This window comes from Micromys minutus (assembly GCF_963924665.1).
Source record: "Micromys minutus genome assembly, chromosome: 31".
Taxonomy (NCBI): Eukaryota; Metazoa; Chordata; class Mammalia; order Rodentia; family Muridae; genus Micromys; species Micromys minutus.
This window is the reverse complement of record NC_137966.1, coordinates 26,613,824-26,634,422: the sequence shown is the minus strand read 5'-3', so window position 1 is coordinate 26,634,422 and position 20,599 is coordinate 26,613,824. Positions and strand designations below refer to the sequence as shown.

General features: G+C 41.4%; 1 protein-coding gene across 4 annotated transcripts in view; it reads left to right on the top strand.

Moving 5' to 3' along the window:
- Window positions 1-7,108: 7,108 nt before the first annotated feature.
- MARF1 (meiosis regulator and mRNA stability factor 1) overlaps window positions 7,109-20,599 on the top strand; it is a 41,524-nt gene continuing 28,033 nt past the window's right edge. For 2 of the 4 annotated variants that reach the window (XM_080942027.1, XM_080942025.1), the window contains exons 1-7: window positions 7,192-7,227; window positions 10,875-11,065; window positions 12,155-12,880; window positions 13,611-13,782; window positions 15,169-15,395; window positions 17,347-17,464; window positions 18,115-18,287. In XM_080942027.1, coding sequence (XP_080798153.1) covers window positions 10,925-11,065; window positions 12,155-12,880; window positions 13,611-13,782; window positions 15,169-15,395; window positions 17,347-17,464; window positions 18,115-18,287 — 1,557 coding nt within the window. In that variant the 5' untranslated portion in view covers window positions 7,192-7,227; window positions 10,875-10,924. Of the gene's footprint in view, window positions 7,228-7,450; window positions 7,540-10,874; window positions 11,066-12,154; window positions 12,881-13,610; window positions 13,783-15,168; window positions 15,396-17,346; window positions 17,465-18,114; window positions 18,288-20,599 lie in introns of those variants that run through there. The other 2 variants (XM_080942026.1, XM_080942028.1) reach the window with 2 other exon arrangements.

Genomic DNA, 20,599 nt, shown 5'->3' with positions numbered 1-20,599 from the left:
TATCTTTATTGTATAAATGTGAAGATTATTATTGAGAAAAGGAAAAAAGAAAGCTTTAGTTTTTGTTTTTTTATGAAACAGGATCTCTTTGTGCAGTTGTCCTGGGACTGTGCCACCACTTCTGGTAAAAATAAATAAATAAATCAAAATTAAAACCTACTTTTATTAAATAAGAATAAAATTGAGCCAGGCGTGACATGCCTTTAATTATAGTACTCAGGAGGCAGAGACAGGCATACTCTGTGAGCGAGAAGCCAGCCTGGTGGACAGCAAGACTATGTGGAGAAGTCTTGTCTTGGAAGAAGGAAGAGGAAGAAGAGGAGGAGGGAGAAAAATGTAACTTAACTTTCAGAAATTATATCTTCTCAGGCTTTGTTGTAGATGTGTGCCTTAGGCTTCCCTCAAGCATATGATCTTCCGATCCAGCTCCTGAATTTGAAGCCTGCAGGGGTGGAGTTGGGCGCTCAGAGGACAGTCTCCTTGTTGGTCCTTGTCTTCTATCTCAATAATACCAGGTTCGTTAGTCTAAGACCTTCAGGCCATTTCTCCATCCATCCTCTTCTTGGTCTACATTTTTCCTTAACTTATTTATGACATTTCACCAGTATGAATGCCTGTGTACTATGTGTGTGTGGTGCCAAGCAAGCCAGAAAAGGGTGTCAGATCCCTCTGCACTGGGCTCGACTACTCTAAGCCATTTGGACACTGGGAGGAGAATGCTATCACACTGTCACTCCCACTGCCTCCTCTGGAAGTGCTCTTACACACTGTGGCATCTCTCCAACTCTTGGCCTAGTTTGTAAAGAAAGCAAATTGAGACCTTTAAAAAATATTCTCTCTTTAGCTTTTCATTTAGTATATAAATGGCTGGCTTTATTTACTATGTTACCTGTTGACCCTAATATACCCCGAGTAGAACAAATGCCAAGCAAAGTCAAAGGAAAATATTGCTTCTTCTTTCATGCTTTGAAGCTAAAATCTTTCAAATAAATGTCACAATTACTTTTTCCCTTATGTTTTTAGTTAGTATTGTCAGGATTAAAAAAATAACCAGAATAGAGGTAAAATAGATACCTACAGTGAGTTATGTACTCTGAAAAACAAAGCAAACAGCTACTGGAATCTTTTTCATTTGTTTTAATTCTTCTTTGGAAAATTCACCCTCTACACAGACACAAGGTGTTCTTAGCAATAACACAACTGAGCAGGCAGTCACTGTGTGCCTTCTGGAGAATTAGAAAACACAAGGATAGAAACACAAAGGATTCTTCAACTACGTGTCTGAACTCACCCTCCTAACACAGGAATTCAGGTATCCAAATTCATTCCACGTAAAGCAAGTCTCGAAATGGTAACACTGCATACAGGGAGTCTCAGGAAGAAAAATGTTCATGCCATTTCTGCTTCCTAATTAGTTAGCAAAGTTCATTTGTTTCCTGACAGACTTTTAAGTATAAACTATTTTAAAGTAATAACCAACTAGGACATTCTAAAATGTACCTACATTTAGAATATATTTTCCCCTAATTTGCAGCAGAAAGCAGCAAAGAGCTGCAGATTTCAGAAATTATCTTTCCTCCTATGGAATCCTGAAAACTCCTATTTAAGCCAGGCATGGTGGAACACGCCTTGACTTCTTGAACTTGGGAGGCAATGGCAGGCAGATCTTTGAGCTCGAGGTTTGTTTGGTCTACAGAGAGTTCCAGGGAAGCCAGGGCTATCACACAGAGAAACCCTGTCTGGAAAAACAAAAAGCCCAACTCATAATTAGATCAAGTAAAAGTGAAGGTGGCAAGGTGTCTGAGGCCAGTTCGGACACCCAACAGGTCCTGCCGGAGCCGGAGCAAGGACTGAAAGAAAATATCAGATTGCTGTTTCAGGCCATTACTATTTTGATGGGAAAAAAATGAGACTATAGTCTGCCTGGTATACAAATTTGTATGGAACAGTAAGTTCTCTCAAATTAAGCTGTATTTGTATAAACAATTGTAAAACTCAAGAATTAGCAATATCTAAAAAAGGAACAATTTTAACCAATCATAAACCATAAGCTATATATCAGCTATCACTATATAAATTTAAAGTTTAACTAATTCTTTAACATTTAAAAACAGTGGCTACAGTACATAATCTAATAATCTCTGCTGTAGCAGGGGAAACTCAAGAGAATGAACATGTGATCCAATTGTATATATTACTTTCTCATAGATGAACCATCTATAAATATAGCAATTGCATTGTCTATGGGCTGCACACGTAAATTTACAGGAAAAAAATTTAGGGAAAATAATTAACAACTTGTCTTTTGGATAATGATTATCAATTGTCAATTTTGCCTGAAAAGTTTGCACATGCAATAGGCCAAATATCAGTATTCTGTAATAACCAATTTAATTTTTGGAATAAGGAATAAATATTCCATCAGGTTAAAACATTACCTTTAAAAAAAAAAAAAAAAAAAATATATATATATATATATATATATATATATATATATATATATATATACCTTCACTATTTTATCATGCAATTCTGTTTTAACATGGCAAAGGCTTCATAATAGGATGCTAAAACTTTAGTTAAAGTAATGAATGGTTTCTATTGCCAAAAGGACTGATGTGGGTATAAGGCAAAAATACAGACAACCAACAATTAAATCATAATCTATATAATATCAGCTGTTAATTGCTTCCTCTATATTCTCTCAAAACTTTTCATCTCTCAGTTAACTGCAGAGGAAACTAGGATTTTGCATCTCTGGAGAACAACAGACTAAGGTTTGAGATCTCTGGTGGTGAACTTAAGGAGAGGTTTTTAGTCAGTTAACATCTGACGACTTTTGAAAAGTCATATTACGTAAATTATCCTCATGAACTCTCTATGCCACAGTCTGGCTAGGATGATTGAAAACCCAATTCTTTGGTTCCATTTTTGGAGCATTGACCACTCTCTAAAATTATAAAGCTCATTATAAGAACAAAAACTCCAGCTAACAAAGCATCTACAATAGTAAACATTGAGGATTTTAAATCCCAACTTCCTGCATGGAAGCAGTGGTAAATCTCTCACAATACAAGGACATCAGCCATTCCCTGAGGCAAAGCTTTCCAGTGACACCCATTGCCTCAAAGGCTTTCAAAACCAAAAGGGAACACGCCAAATGCAAACCCTTTACCATCATGGATATGCATAGGAATGTATGGAAACAGTCTTTGAAAAATCTATGATAATTTTTTCTGGAAGGGCAACTGAAGCGGTAAGCCAGGCTGTAAATTCCACAGCCTCGACCCTTCACAAAGCTGCAGCAATTTTTACCTGTTTGATTTTTACTTAATTACAAATATACCCGGATTCTAGGGGGAATTAGAAGGCTCAATGTGACCAGCTTGCAATTGCTCCTGCACTAGCTATAGAGTGGCCAAAACTTTTTCTGAAGAGACCACTGATTAATTCTAAGTAATTTTACCTGCATAGTGTGCAGGCTTGTCAATGGAATTTATTAAAAACATTTTACATCTGTTTTTTTTTTCCCCTTTTTTAGGGGTAACTGCAACGGGATCTAATTTAGCCCTGATTTTGTTTTTTCAACCCGTGGTTAACTTTGTTATTTGGACTATATAGAAGGGCTCCCAGTAACAGGCAAATTAGAAATATAAGGCTGCAAATATCCCTGGTGATCTTCCTTGCCTTCTCAATGTAAGAGATCACGGCTTTGCTCAGGGCTCTGACTTTGCTTTATCCCTAGTAACTGGGTAACGCTAACCGTTTTAGGCCAAGATTTTCCTATTTATTTTTAAGGCTAACTTGGGTCTTTCAGCTTTTATACATTGCACCCAGTAAGCACCTGAAGAACCAAATCCTTTTGCTCATCAAGCTCGGATTTTAACCTGATTTTTAGTCATAACCAACAGCACAAGGATCAATTGGGCAATTCACTGCCTGGGTTGGATGACTGAAATTTCCTCAGTATAATCTGTATCTTCTGGGGCAATCTTTAATCCCGCCATAGCAGCGCTGCTTCTGTCAAGCAACAATCTTAACAGTTCCTGACAAAAACGGACCATATGTCCCAGTAGAAAGAGCCTGCATTCCCATTTTGGGAGTTAGTACTGTGCAGGTGGAGACCAAGGTCCAATCCTGCACTGCCTGGGGTGGCTCTGAAGAGGTCCCGAAAGGACTGTTTTTCTGGGGAACGAACAGCATTGCTCCATAATATTGTTCTGGGGCCTGGGGCTGGCTCCCTCTCTTGTTTCCCTGGGGGAGAGGATCCCCAAAACTATCTCTCTTACACCTGCATTCACTAGCCCAATGCATCCCTCTCTGGCATCGAGGACAAAGTCCCGGTTTCTTTTCATTACTAGATCTAGTCTTTCTATAAAGTCTTATGGTGGCCTGACAAGCCATGTTTGCATTCTCGTAAGCCAGTTGTTTCACCAAAAGCATTCCAACATCAGCAGCTCCAAATACTCTCTCAGACATTTTAATCAGCCTATCAACAAACTCTTGAAAAGGTTCGTAAAGCAAAACTTAGCCTCCAAACAATCTAGTCTCTCCGAAATCATGCATCAGAGCGCATTAGCTTTTGACTGCCAGTTTTCCCGCACAAACACACTATAGTGCATCTGCCAATACTTCAGGAGATACTGCCTTAAATCCTATCTTATTACATAAAATATAACCAAATTTAGAGGTATTTCAGAAACCTGTTTCCCTGGGTTGATTTATGCCATGTGTTGTTTAACCAAGTTACTAGTTTTAAACAAATTTTGTTACCAATATTGCAATTTTTTTCAAACCCAATTACTTATAAGCAAATAATTTACCACCAAGACATGCAGAGCACATTTATACCTTTTAAAACCAGTCAAAAGCAAACATGAAGCAACCACACATCTTATATACTTAACCTAGATAAAATTTTCACTTTTTCTAGCTGTAATTTCAGTAAAAACGCTCAGAGATTTTTCTGGGAGAAACAATGGAACAGTTCTAAGAGGAGAAGCTGCCGGCACCTCATTATCTAGGAGCAGCTAAAACTCAGCTTCCAGCAGGTCTCCAGCTGAGCTAAACTAATGTTAGGTGTAGGGCCCCAAATGCCTGCTTTCTATTTTTATCTTTAACTTTACCCTTTTAGACACGAGTTAAAAGTAAATCAAGGGACGAACAACCAACACATAACGTTTTCTTTAGAACATGAAACACGAGTAACACTCAAACAAAGAATACACGGACACAAATTGGCACACGTGGACGAACAGACAGCTTGGCGTGCCAAGAGACAAAGACACACAAGAGAAAGAACTACATGTGTCGAAGGGACCCAGAACCAGAACTAGACATTTCTCCAGTGGGAACCAGAGTCAGAACGTCTCCGGACTTTCAGCTCCCACTTGAAGAGCTCTGGGACAGTTTACGTTCCTTTTCCTCCTCTTTCACCAAACCATCCCAGACAAGGAAGAGGACTGCTTTTCTGAGACCCATTTTCTCTCTCTTCTCCAATTAAACTATTACAAAGACTTAAACACATCTATGAGAATTATTTTCCCTCCTCTAAATTTTTTAGCATATCGAAGACACATACACAACACACATTTTACCATTACCTCTACCGTTCTTTACCTTGTACTTTTTTACAAAAGGTTTCTTCACCGCTGGCCTCAACTTCTACCTGAGCTGCATTCCTAAGGATACTGCCTGGAGCATCAAATATGAAACTTCCCTATGCCACATTCTAAAAGGCCCTGCCAACTACAGATCCTTATAGCCTCATTCTTGAGAGCCTCATTCTTGAGAGCCCTACCTAGAGCTACAGATCAATGTGCTTGATATTAGCCCTTACAGGGTGTAGCACAAAAGCCAGATTTTTGCCTTGGCTGGCTCCAAGATGTCCTGGGACAATATTAATATCACTCCACCATCAACTGTTCAGAGGTGCCAAAAATGCTCTCCACAGCGGGGGGGGGGGCGGAGATACAGAGCAGAGTTCATCTGTTTAAAATGAAGTATTCTTGATTTCAAAGTTTTTATAACTTTAGCATTCTTTTTGTGGCCAATCTGTCATCTGAAAAGTATTTGTTACAAAGCACCGGTTTTATTTAAACAAATTTTTCAGGCGACACGAACAACTTTAATCCTAGCACTCAGGGGATCTGGGTTCAAGGACAGCAGTCTACGAGGCAAGTTCCAGGCCAATCCAGGGCTACACAAGTGAGATACTGTCTCTAAAAAGAAAAAAATTAGGTAGGATATCATGTACCTATTTTATTGGTTTCAATATTCAGCAGTAGCCTTTGCATGTACTTTATCAGCAGTGAAACTACTGGAGGCAGAAAGGACATTTCCAAAAGCCCATTTGGCAGGTCTTACTGTTTTTTCCCCACTGGCCACTAGGTTGCGCTAAAAGATGCTGTGCAAAGTGCACGATTTAATTTGTAAAAATAAGGGTTATTACGTGACGAGGCAGAGCGTTAAAAAGCCACACCACTTTGTTTCACATTAATCTTGCCTCCGTAGTCCTCGCTCCCAAGATCTTTTAGAGCTGGACCCTAGCAAATCCCATCTGACAGGCCTTTCTTTGCCTCCATCACAAAAGCCCCCTAGTTCTCCACCTGAAAGCTCCTTTCGACCTGGCTTCATCAAATCAGTGGTGAGAACACCTAAGCTGGGGTTCACACTTAAAAAAACGACGCCGCCCCCTCAGGTAAGACCCTATTTTGAGGTTTATCGGGAGGGGACTGAGCCTGACGAGGCTGCAGGGCCGCGAGGCCCCGCCCCCCCCACTTCCCAGCGTGCCCTGCGCAGAGAAGACGCGGAGGCGAGGGCGGGGCGGAAGAAAAGACTGGGCGAAACGCAGGGAGGGGTGGAGCTAAGAAAGGGGAATGGGAGGAGCTGGGGAGCGGGCGGGGCTAGCGAAGAAAGTGGCTGGGCGGAGTGGGGACGGGGTGGGAATGGGCGGAGAAAGGGTGTGGCCATGGGGGGAGGAGCAGAGGAAGGATGTGTTAAGGAGAAAGAGGTGAAGCGGGGAGGATCGGAAAGAGAAGCAGAGCTAGTAGTGGAGAAGCGTGTCGGTTTTGCGACAGGGGCCGGGCCGCGCGGAAGCGGAAGTGGAAGGTGCGCTTGGCGGTGGCGGCGGGAGCTGCGGAGTCGGGAATCAAAATAAAGGGCCTGGGGGGTGGGGGGGAAGGCGGCGGTGTCGGAATGTGAGCGAATAAGGAGCTGGTGGCCGAGGTGAGTCCTCTGTCAGTGTCTGGACTCCACTTGGGCGCACCGGTGTTCTGACCGGCAACGTAGCTGGTCCGGGAACAGCGCTTTTTCCCCCAAGACTGATGCTTCTGGGGTTGGACGACCGGGACTGGGACCCGCCGAAGGGGCCGCGCGGAAAAAGTCCGTCTCCAATGCTCGCCAGGTCTCTTCCAGGGCGTTTAGCTCCCAGCTGGCGCCCGTCTCCCTGCTCGCTCCCGGGCCCTCCAGATGTCAGTAGCAACCTTCGCAGGATGTGCAAAGTTGGAAAGTTGAGAAAAAGGACAGTGGTGGAGATGAGTGAGTCCCTTAGCGTTTTTGGGTTTTGTGTTTTTGCAGCTCTCCCGAGTGGACGGTCTCTTAGCAGCCACTTTGGATGCAGTTTCAGTTTCGTCCACTTAATTAGCTTGAACGTGGTGCTTTCTAGTTACCCTAGTATCTTCAACTTCCAGGATCTTTGTTTTGCATACATGGAAATTGTCTTCCTTCACCTTCAGTGAGTTATACATTTCTCCAGGGTCCTTTATCGGTATTTGTGAGACACGGGGAGTTGCTAGGGTGGGATACCGTGTATTCACATACAGTCAATGCTGTCATGGTATTTTTACTTAATGGAGAAAAATAAATCATCAAATAATCATTTTAGGTAAAAAGTAGAAAACAAGCAAATACATAGGACTGTCACCAAACCACAGATAATTCTGTAAGTAAGGGAGCTCCATGATGATCAGACCCACAAGAGATGGGTCTGTGTTAAGATGACTTGTGCACAGCTGCACAGTTACATGGCCTTCAGAACCAACACGCAGGCAGTAGAATGTAGCACGCTGCATTCTCAGCCAGTGTCACAGCTGCTCAGAGACAGTTTCAGAAGTGCAGAGTCTCACATTAGAGTGTCCTCTGACTGATTCAGTTCCTTAAATGGAATTCCTAGGAATATTTTGGAAATTTTTAGGCTGCAGGCTACTAATGTTTTTCCTTATATTTGTTTCTATTGAGTAATCTATCTATATATGCCCGCCTTGCCTTGCCTGCCTGTGTCTTATCGACAAAGTCTCATTATGTGACCACAGCTGCTGCCCTTAAACTTGCAGATATCCTCCTACCTCTGCCTCCTGTGCTATCACTCCCAGTTCTTTGAGCAATATTGAAGGCACCTTGGTGTTGAAAGAGTAGGTGACTTTTGACTTCAAGTTAGCTATGAAACTTTATTTAAAAGTTCCTGTTTCTCAGTGAAGTGTTAGACATGGTAGTTCATTTTAGGATTTGGCTTTGAAAAGGTCTAAGCATGCTGAAATTGTGAACACTGAATATAACAAATTCTTATAAGAGTGGAGTGTGTTGGGTGATATACAACTTGAATATTTGTGGGGTTTATTTTTGTTTTTTTTTTTTTTTTTGAGACAAGGTTTCTCAGTGTATCCTTGGCTGTTCTGGACCTCTGTGAATCAGGCTGGTCTCAATTTAAACATATTCACCTGCCTCTGACTCTTCAGTACTGGACTTGAATGCATGCGCCACCATCACCTGGTACAACCTGGATTTAATGATTAAAAACAAGTATTGTAATTCAAGCAGTGAAGGGTAAACTTTGTCTCTCTTCAACTGTACCAGACTAATTCTCTGCTAATTCCTTCATTCAATAAATGATTACTTTGTGGTTACCACAGAATAGCTTTGGGCTGAGCGTAGGATATAGGGGTGAAAATGGACAGTGCATTCATTTCCTCATTCACTTTTTATAATGATGTGTACAGGCAAGGAAACAAACTTTCCCCCCTTCTCTTTTTCTCTGCCTCTCTGCCTGGGCTTGAACCTAGACCCTTCCACTAAGCTCTGTACATTCCCCAGCCTACAAACAGAAACTTAATTTCAGCACACTACCTAAGTAGGAAATTTATTGGGTTTTACAACTGGATCATATGGCAAAGACTCAAGTCTTGACTATAGTTCAACTCAGCCAAAGATACTATTTAAATGAAGGATGTAGCTATGTCCTAATGAAGCTTTATATAGAAATGAAAGTTTAAGCTTCATGTTTAAAAATACTTTCTCAAGAATTTAAGATGGGGGCTGGAGAGATGGCTCAGTAGTGAAGAGCACTGACTGTTATTCCAGAGGTCCTGAGTTCAAATCCCAGCAACTACATGGTGGCTCACAACCATCTAGAATGAGCTCTGATGCCCTCTTTTGAAGACAGCTGCAGTGTATTTATAATAAATAAATAAATCTTTAAAAAATAATTTAAATTCAAAATATATTCTTTGTTTACAGGCCACTTAAATATAGGTGTGCCATGCCTCCTACCTGTGATCTCAGCATTTGGGACGCTAGAGCAGGAAGATTGTTACAAGATTGAGGCCAGACTTCAAGATTATAGAATCAGATCCTGTCCGAGAAAAACTAGATAGACACATACATTCATATAGGCAACAGGTTGACCTTGGCTTGCAGACCATAATTTACTTTATGTGATCGGTCCACCCAAACTTGAAATACATTATTCTCCTTTCACCCTGTCCTGAAGATGTAAAAAATCTCAGACTAGAGATACTACTGAAAGAAATTCTCTTCTACATGCACAGATGAAGTCCCTGATAATCACTGAAATTGGTTAGTGTTGGTTTGTTGCAGCAATAGGGTTAGTTTTCATCATTACTAGCTTCCTCCTGCTCAAAGAGTGTGCATTGGCTTTGCCTTTGGTGTACTAAGACTCAGGAGTGTCTGGGCTAAAGTACATCTGTGGGTTGTGACTTTATTAATTGCTGGATGTTTGGTGATAACATTGCTCGATCATTGTAAACAAACCAAAAAGTCAGTTGGTTGGCTTTATTTGTAGACTAGAATTCAAAGTTTTCAGAGGTCATTTAATTTGTCCTTTTGTGCTCACATTAAGCAAAGAAAAAGGTTGATACTGTGGTTGTCCTTTTACTAAGATTAGATGCTATCTGCTGGTCACTTCCTTGCTCTCTAAGCAGAACTTGTAGGAAGAAATATCTGAAAGTTAAGAAAAATTATAGGCTGAGTGTGGTGGCCCAGGTGGTTTTTGGATATCTTCCTCATCATTCTCTATTTAATGTTTAAAATAAGTGTGTGTGTGTGTGTGTGTGTGTGTGTGTGTATGTGTGTACACACGTCCATGAGTATGGAGGTTAGAGGACAGCTTGTGGGAGTCAGCTCTCCAATATGATGATCTCAGGCTTGGAGGCAGTTACCTTTAACCAGTGAGCCATGTCATTGGCTCCTTCCCCCTTTATTTTTTGAGTGAGTCTGTCACTGAACCTGGAGTTGATTAGTTTTGCTGGGCAGGGCAGTCATTAAGCTCTACGGATCTGGCTGTTTCTTCCTGCCCAGTGCTGGAGTTACAGTTGGGTGCCTGTCTTTTATAAAAGTGCTGGGGATCTGAATTCAGGTCCTCGTTTTTGTGTAGCAGCCTCAGACCATAGGTTCCTTTTTTTTCTAAATCAAATTTATGTAGTTAAAATCGACCTAGTTTACCAAATCCATGAGCTTTCTTCCTTGAGGTCTGACTGAGAGCTGTTGCACCAAGAGCACAGCTGTGGTCTCATACTTTAACATTGTAAAACGGGTACTTGTGCAAAGAAGTAGCATAGACATTGACTCATTTTTAACAGGGTGGAAGAGTGAGATGAAAGAAGGTTGAACCATATTGTCTGGCTTTGTGATGGAAGGGAACGGAACTGAGAACCCTTGCAGCAGAACACTTGGATGGTTTCACCAAGATAACGATGCTAAGCCGTGGCTTTGGAAATTCTCTGGTTGCTTTTCTCGTCCTGAACAGACATTGCCTCCTAGTTCCCAAACGGTAACTATGTGCAGGACATGGCGTGCCGAATAGACAGTGCAGGTGGTCTGGACAGCCTCTCCACCCAGTCTATGCTCACTCACCCAATAAGAACACACTTGCTCAACTCAGCATTCCACTCTGAGTGGCAGAGATTTTAAGTGTTTGAAACTGTGGGGAATTTGGCTCCTTATTAAAGTCCCACATTCTGAAGCTTGCATAGTAAAATCAATGAAAAGTATAAAATAAATTGTATTTAACTACACTTTAAGTGGCTTAGGAGATAAGTTTTCTTTATGTAGTCCAGGTTGGCTTATGATCCTTCTGCCTTGGCCTCCCAAAGTCCAGGATTACAGATAGGTGTGACCGACCACTACACCAGGTTCACCGTCTTAGTTAAGTCTTACAAATTAGAAAAGATTTATAATACCATTTTGTTCTGAATTTCTTGTAATATTTAAGTATGCTAGTTCTTTCTTTTCCTTTTCGGTGGTCCCGTGTTTGAACTGAGAATGGACATTTCTGGTCGTGCTGTCTTTGCAGCAGCCACAGTGTAAAGGCCACATCAAAGCTCCAGTGTTTCCTCAGTGCTGTCAGCAGCACATTTGGGGCATGTTGGACAAATGGCAGATGTCTGTTATAGTGTTTGGAACACCAGTCTTCTCCTTTAAGGAAAGCCCTACTAAAACCTGTTATTCACCACCTACAGGAATAAATGAAAGGAAGCCACTTGTTTATAAACCATCTTCCTTGAATGCTCTCTGTGAAATCATGGTTTGCATATGACAGTGCTTTAAAGCAAGGAGAAGTTATGTATTGTCTCTGAGGTGTGGATAGTTAATCTGGCTTGTAAAACAGACTCCTCTCCTGACTGTTAAGATTCTGACAAACATAGTGTTAATTTTAATTGTGTGTTTCTTTAGTTGCCTTTCTGCAGACCTCTCTTAGGATTGTCCCTGGTTTTAGCTGGATGATGATGTATTTGTTCAGTTATGATTAAATGATGTAAAGAGAGTTGAACATTATTTACAATTTTTGACTCTGTAGTGTATGAAAGAGCAAAACATAGTGGCTCCCGAAACTCACTTGTGTTCTGATCTCTCTCCTCAGAAAGAGTACATGGAGAACAAGAAAGCTGCTGTGGAGTTAAAGGATATGCCATCTCCCCTTCATGTTGGCTCTAATTTTTTCCCAGCAGTCCCACTTCCTGAAATTCATTCTCTTCAGCAACCTACAGTACAGCTCTCAGCTATTCCCAAAGTAAGCTGCCGTGCTCATTGCCCTAATGAACCCTCCACTGTGCCCATGCGTGCTCATTGCCCTAATGAACCCTCCACTGTACCCATGCGTTTTGGTGGTGGCACTGGCAGTAGTGGAGGTTCTGGGAGCTTGATTCACACAGGCTCACTCTTAGACTCACCAAGCACCGGGACAGTCACGTGTCAAGTAGGGTCAGGTTTTGCTTTCCAGTCCGTGTCTTCATTGCAGAATGCCTCCACTAGGAACAACTTGGTGGGCCTTGCGAGTGACTTCCCCAGCATGTGTGTAGAGAGTAACCTACCTTCCTGCAAGCACCTGTCGTGTTGTGGGAAGCTCCATTTCCAGTCATGTCACAGTAATGTACACAAGCTGCATCAGTTCCAGACTCTCCAGGGCTGTACCTCTGCTGGCTATTTCCCCTGTTCTGATTTCCCAAGTGGGGCTCCTGGGCATTTGGAAGAGCGCCTTTCCTATTCAGAGTTTACACCTCACTTGTGCACCAACTCTCTTCACCTAAATGTGGCACCTCCGGTTTGTTTAAAGGGCTCACTTTACTGTGAAGACTGTCTAAACAAGGTCTGTATCTTTTATTCTTTATCTTGGGGGAGATGAGGTTTGGTTCTGTTAAATGGTTCTAGCCATATCTTTACTGTGCATGGGATTGAAGATTCTTCATGATGTAGATCACATTCTATCAGCATAGCTGCTTCTGGTGCTGAAAGATGCAAAGGGTAAAATGGGAGGCCTTCCAAAAAAGTGCAGTACAGTTAATGTATTTAGTTTGTGCTTTTAGAGCCTCTGGGCATAAGGAAGTCATATCCTAATATCCTATAGGACACCTTAGTGTGCAGAGTCTGATCTGTTTCACCCTTCTCTCAGGTGCAGTTAGTTGAGTTCTTATAACTTAAACTCAGCTTATACATGGGACCTTTCATGGCAGGAAAGTAACTACACATTGTCTTTTTGTAATATGAGGAGCTTGAAACTTGGCTCCTGTCATACTAGTGTTTAAAGGAGAACTTTTCTGCCATTTATGGAAGGTGCATGTAAGATCTCCTTCATATGAGATGCTTGTCCCAGGTTGGAAAGGACTGAGCATTTGAACAGGTTCCTGATCATTTCAAGTTGCTTCTTGAGATGAAATTGGATTGGTAGCTGATTGTTCTGATAAAGATTGTTTGAAAATGGGCTTTATCAGAGGTCAGCAGGTAGGAAAGTGAAATGTTTAGAATGTTTCAGTTGTATATGAATCTAGGTTCTTAATTGATATGTCTAAAACTTCTTCCTTTAAAAAAAATTAAAACAGCCAGCAAGAAATAGTATCATTGATGATGCTAAAATCTGGCCAAATATACCACCTCCAAGTACTCAGCCTGCACCTCAAGCTATTCCTCTGTGTAATGGCTGCGGAACAAAAGGGATGGAAAAGGAGACCCCATTGTTGGCAACCAGTCTAGACAAAGCTGCTTCAAAATTTGGTAAGTAATGGTGTAGCATTGAAAAGTACATTTAAGTTGTATCTCAAAGGTTTGTTTTTATTTTACATGTATGGTGTTTTGCATGCATGTGTGTAAACTTAATGTGCCTGCTGCTTGTGGAGGCCAAAAGAGGGCACTGGGTTCCCTGGAACTGAACTTACAGAAGGTCATCAGCCACCATGTCTGTGCTAGGAACTGACCCAGTGTCCCCTGCAAGAGCAGCACGTGTGCTTGAGTGTGGACACACCTCTGTAGCCTCCATCCGAGCTGTTCTCAGATCTGATACAAATGTGCTTAACTGCCTGTAAAAACTCCTGGTGATTCTAAGGGTACATTTGTGCTTTAAAGTATATTGCCAGACTTCCTTTCCCTCATTTGGCAAAAATCTTTTTGATTATAGGGCTTTCTGTTATGTTGAGACTATTGGAGATCATAGTCTATATAGAAAAAAGGGGAATCTATTAGATTAGATGCTGTCAGAAACTTGGGCTCATTTAGGCTATATGTTTGGTTTTGTTTTTTGAGATGGGGTAGGATCTCTCTGTGTAGCCCTGGCTGTCCTGCAACCTTCTGTATAGAATAGGCTGGCCTCAAACTCACAGAAGTCCACCTGCCTCTGCCTCCTGAGTGCTGGGGTTAAAAGTTTGTGCCATCACGCTTGAACTTAGCTTTGGCTCTTAATGCTCCCTGCACATATTTAGTACTTAGAAAAATTTGGTAGTGTCTTGATTTTTGTTGTTTCTTTTGTTCTGTAGCCATGACTGTCGTGGAACTCGGTCTGTAGACCAGGCTGACCACAGACTTAAGAGATGTGCCTGCTTATGCTTCCCAAGTGCTAGGATTAAGGGCATGCCTCACCACTGCCTGGCTGTAGTGCCATTATGAATAGTATTTGAAACCTGAGTGTTCTCAGTCAAAATCATTTCCCTAAAAAGCAGTTACTGTGACATTTTATTGAAGAAAACATCTCTGAAAGGTTAACCCAGGTGTCCATAATGTACCAGAGTAGTTTAAAGTGAGAAGCAGTGCTAGTTTAGTTTCACTTTGGTCTTTTCAATGCTCTTCCATAACCCAACAGGAAGCAAGGCCTGTACTGAGGTGGAAGCAGGTCCACTCAGTTTCTGGTCGTCATTGGAGAAGCTTATGGGTTGGCTGGAGATGAGGTTGTGGCACCACTGATTTGTAGGTTTGTTGCTACTAAAAATTGGAGTGCTCTCAATATGTTACTGGAATGTCATGGTTGCTTCTTGGGGTAGCCAAGTGAAGTTGGTATCCTTAATGGCAAGCAATAACGATGTTTCTGCTATTTAGAATGATGACCTATTGTAATTTAGCTTGCTATTTCTTTTGCACTTTGTGTAACTTGAAGTATTAACATTTCTTAAGGGTCACCAGAAGTTGCAGTCACTGGACAGGTGCTGGAGACCCTCCCCCCCATTGGTGTTTTCTGGGATATTGAAAACTGCTCAGTCCCCTCTGGCCGGTCAGCAACGATTGTTGTACAGAGAATCCGTGAGACGTTTTTCAGAGGACACAGAGAAGCAGAGTTTATCTGTGTGTGTGACATTAGTAAAGAAAACAAGGAAGTTATTGAAGAGCTGAATAATTGTCAGGTAAGGTTTCTTTGTTAGTTGTTTTGTTTTTAAGCTTTGTAATCTGCTGAGGGCCAGAGCAGTTGCTCAGCACTGACTTCCAGGGGACTTGAGTTCATTTCCCAGAACCCACATGGTGGGTAATAGCCCTCAGTGTGTAACTTCAGTCCCAGGCATCCGACACCCTCTTCTGGCCTCTGTGGATGCCAGGCGCACATGTGTATACAGACGTAACATGCAGGCAACACCCACACACATAGAAAATTTTAAATAATGAAACTTTTAAAAATGTTAATCTGCTGTGGTAGCAGAATAAGTACGTGTGATTATTTGGGGTGTTGTGTTTAAAATCCCAATTCCAGAGTGGTTTAGTGATACTATTTTTTAATGCTGTTTTGAAATGAGAGAAAGCTACACACAGTTTTTCCTAGAATGCTGAAATTTAAACGTTTGATCTTTCAGTAAAGCTGCTTGTATTTTGACACACTGTGCACTGTAGTGGCTGCATGTGCTGTCTGCTCTTGTTAGCTAGGCATGCAGAATAGATGTATTTGTAGATGTAATTGAAGATCTAAGAAATAAACCACTTCTTTGTGATTATATTGCCTGTAAATGAAAGAATTAGAATATTTATTTAGAGACAAAGTCTTAGCAGATAGCTCTGTCTGGCCTAGAAGTTGGTATGTAGATGACACTAGCCTTGAATTCAGAGATCTGCCTGTCTGTCTCCTAAATGCTGAGATAAAAGGCATGCATCATCATGCACAACATTAAGAACGAAAACTTCAGTCTAGACAGGCTGGGGCTGGAGACATGGCTCAGAGGTTAAAAGCACTGGCTGCTCTTTCAGAGGTCCTGAGTTCAATTCCCAACAACCGCATGGTGGTTCATTATCATTTATAATGTGATTTGGTGCCCTCTTCTGGCCTGCAGGCATACATATAGGTAGAACACTGTATACATAATAAACAAACCTTAAAAAAAAAAAATCAAGGCAGGCTGACCTCAAAGTCTGCTGTAAAGCTATAGTAGAATCCAGATGTTTTGACTCTTGGATAAATAATGCCATTAACATTTCATATTTTTGCATAGAATTATCTTTATATGCAACACACAGATATATACTATATATCCTATGATATACATGCTTACACAAACCATCAAGTCTAAATGACAATTATATGTGGTTGAGGTACTTTGCTTTGGAGACAACTTTGTTTAAGTGTAACAGTCTTTTTTTTTTTTTTCTTTAAGATCTATTTATTTATTCAGACACACCAGAAGAGAGGGCATCAGATCTCATTACAGATGGTTGTGAGCCACAATATGGTTGCTGGGAATTGAACTTAGGACCTCTGGAAGAGCTGTCAGTGCTCTTAATTGCTGAGCCACCTCTCCAGTCCAAGTGTAATAGTCTTAACAAGAGTTGGTGTTCTTGGCTTTCTTAGGAATGTTGTTCTCTCTTCCAACTGTCATGCAGCCCTAGATCCTGTAGGCTCTAGACAGTCGATGACATAGACAGGTGATCAAACGGAAATCCACAGTGTACCTTAACCTTACCATGTGCATATTGTAGACAAAATGTGGAAAGCTTGGTGACTTGGAAGTTGACTTCCTTTTCCTGTTTCTTTTTTAAGGGAGATAAAAATTCAAGCAATTAGAAATAGAGTTAGGGCAGTAATTTCTCCACTTCTTAAGGAGAACCAGTTCTGAAACAGATCCAGTTTGAACCTTCCCATTCCCAACAATAATAATTGAAGAGGTTCTTTCTTTGTGTGTTATCTACTAGGGGTCAGGTGTTGTGGAACATTTCTATAAATCCAGCACTCTGGAGGATAAGGCAGGAGGATCAAGAATTTAAGGCTAGCCTGGGTTGCACAGTGAGACCTTTGTTTTAAAAAAATGTGGACCAAGTGTGGCAGTTTTCTAACCCCAATTCTTGTTCAATGACCCTTTTGATAAATGATCACAGGTAACCGTTGCTCACATAAATGCTACTGCAAAGAATGCTGCTGATGACAAACTCCGTCAGAGCCTGCGAAGGTTTGCAAATACACACACTGCTCCAGCTACTGTGGTTCTTGTGTCAAGTAAGTGTCAAAGCATCTCCTGGTTTTGGTCATATTCACTGCATGGGAAGTGACAAACCAATGAACCATAGAGATGTGAACATGGGATGCAGTGGTGATTGTTTGCAACTGTGTAGAGAAACAGCTGAGTCTGCAGTCTGGCGTGGCTTACCCCTATAATCAATCTCAGCATGTAGGAAGCTAAGACAGGATCAAGCATGCAGGTCTGGCCTGGACTCTATAAGAACACTTAACTGAAAACCTTAAAGGAAACAATATAAATTTTTAGTCGTTCCCTATGAATTATTGCAGGGCCAGTTTATTCAAGAAAATGGTTTGTTTATTTTGTGTGTATGGGGGGGGTGGGAGGGTGTTTCCCCTCCCTTGGTGTTATAACTTAAAAAATGTAAGATGAATAATTTTCAGATTTCCGTCTCCCCAACATGTTAATAACTGCTCCCTGTTAATATTAGAAGGGAGCTAAGTCTTGGGTGTGTGATATGATTGCTCTGTGATGTTTAACCCTTCACGAGAAAATGTGTTCCTGTTCAAAAAGGGGAGAGTGACTGACCCGGAACCAGGCCTGTCTGTCTTCTTAGACATGGCATTAGCTGTCCAGGGCTGTCTCTGTTGACTGTTTCTAATACTTGTTTCTGTTTCTTTTCTTTTAGCTGATGTCAATTTTGCATCGGAACTCAGTGATCTCAGGCACCGGCATGGTTTCCACATCATTTTGGTACATAAAAACCAGGCCTCTGAAGCCTTGTTACGTCATGCTCACCAGCTGAACAGATTTGAAGAGTTTATTTCTGATCTACCCCCCAGGTTACCACTGAAGACTCCTGTGAGTGGGTTTCTGTTGATTTTTGCTGTTTTCTTTCTTTCTTTCTTTTTTAAGAAATTTATTTATTATATATAAGTACACTGTAACTGTCTTCAGATTCAGACACACTAGCAGAGGGCATCAGATCCCATTACAGATGGTTGTGAGCCACCATGTGGTTGCTGGGATTTGCACTCAGGACCTCTGGAACAGCAGTCAGTGCTCTTAACCACTGAGACATCTTTCCACTTCCACTTTTGCTGCTTTCTAGTGGTAGATTTTGGAGGCTGAGAGACTGCCCTTGGTAAGGGGTCACTAAGTCCGGGGTGTTGTTTTTTGTGAGAGTTTTAAATAAGCTTAGAAACCACAAATTCTTGTCTTGAGCAGAGGCAGATGAGCTTTCTTGTAATGCTTTTCAAACTTGCCTAGAGAGCCAACTTGTGGCTTTACTTCAGAGATAGGCACTTGCCATTGTCCAAGGCTAGAGGTACTTTATATCAAGTAGATGAAACAGTGGAAGAAACATCGTTTGCACACAGGTATTATGGGTAAAAAACATGGTAAGAGCTCACAAACTTGTGTGTCTGCCTTTAGAGAAGCAGAACGGTTGTGCAACCTGGGAGATTTTCTTTTCTAAGTTGCCAGAAACTGCTTTTTCAGTATGTTCTTATCATGCATGGGTGCATACATATTAGGAAAGTGTGAACACATTCCTAGGCTCAACATTTTTGCTAGAATTGATTTGGAATAAGGATGCTTGCCAAAGTGCTGAGCCATGTGTATTCTGTTTAGGGGAATGCATATATAACTCTGAAAGAAATTCTGACAGTGATGGAAAAGACTTCCATGTAGGTGTCCTAGGAGAATGACAGTCCCATACATTAAATGCATTTTAATATATAATTTAATAAAATAACTTTATGGTTTCAGGTCTATTTTATAAATGATCATGTCCAACGCAGTACTTGGGGGACATGTACCTATAATCTCAGCATTTAGAAGTTAGAAGCAGTATCTCACAAGTTCCAGGCTAACCTGGGCTGCATAGTGAGACCCTCTGTCAAAAACAAGAAGGAAGGATGGCATCCAGTGTTGTCACAGAAGGAAGTAGAAGAGGTAGAAGTTAGTGTTCCCTACTTTACCAGATGCCAAAAAGCCCAGGGTCTATCCTAATCAAAACCATGTGAGAGATGGGTCACAGTTTGGAGGTTGCAGACTCTAGTCCAAAGAATAACATCACAGCCTACTGCAGCCCCATGAGCCTCTTTCTTATCTCATCACATTGGTTCTGGGGACCTGTGGCAAGAGCTGCATTACCTGCCATCTGTATCTATCTTGTGCTCTCTAACTGGAAATGGCCATTAAATAAGTTGTATTTTGGCAGAGAGCTTGCCCACGTAGGAGGTCTTATGATTAAAAAAGATCAATTATGGAGGATATTCAGTCATGTGTGATGCTTTCTCATTCACCAGAGTGGTAATGGCACAGCTTTTCTTTCCTGTTTTTCAGCCCAGCCCTTTACTAAGTTGTGTTAGCTTTTCCTGGGTTTTGAGTTGGAGATGTCACAGGAAGAGTGAGATTTTTGTTGATGCCTGGTTAACATTACCCATGCAAAAAGGAAGTTCCCAATACGAAAGTAATGTCAGTGTCAAAACAAAAACATGTAGAGCACAGAACCTCACAGGCTTACCTTGAGGGGACTACTGTCTGAGTCACATGTCTTTTTCTTTTTTCAACTTAATATAACTTGGGTGCATTTCTGTGTCCACATAAAATACTGGTATGAATCTCACATAGTGTTAGCCATTAGAATATTGATTGACAAGCTGGGTGGTGATGGTGCATGCCTTTAATCCCAGGACTCAGAAGGCAGAGACAGGTGAATCTGTTGAGTTTGAGGCTAGCCTGGTCTACAAGAGCTACTTTCTGGACAGTCAAGGCTACACTGAGAAACCCTGTCTGTCTCGAAAACCAAAACAAACAAAAATGAACACTGATAGCGTGCCTGTGGCTGGCCATTGGTTTATGTAGTTTGCTTATTACTGGACACACTTCTGCAAAGGTTTGTTTTTTTACCATCTCCAGCTAGCTCATCCAGGGAGTCTTTGGAGTGTGCTCAGCTATGGTAGCTCTGGGTTAGAGGTCACTGGCAAGTCTTTCTTTTCCTCTAAGAAAGTGATATTGATTCCTACTCTTGTCTTGTCATCTCTTTGAGATGGTTGCCAGTGTGACAGGTTAGAAAGTACTATATGCATGTAGTTAACTTTACTAAACCTTTTGAGGCAAATCTTTTGCTTATGTTGTCCTTGAATATTTTTCTGTGGCTCCCAGTT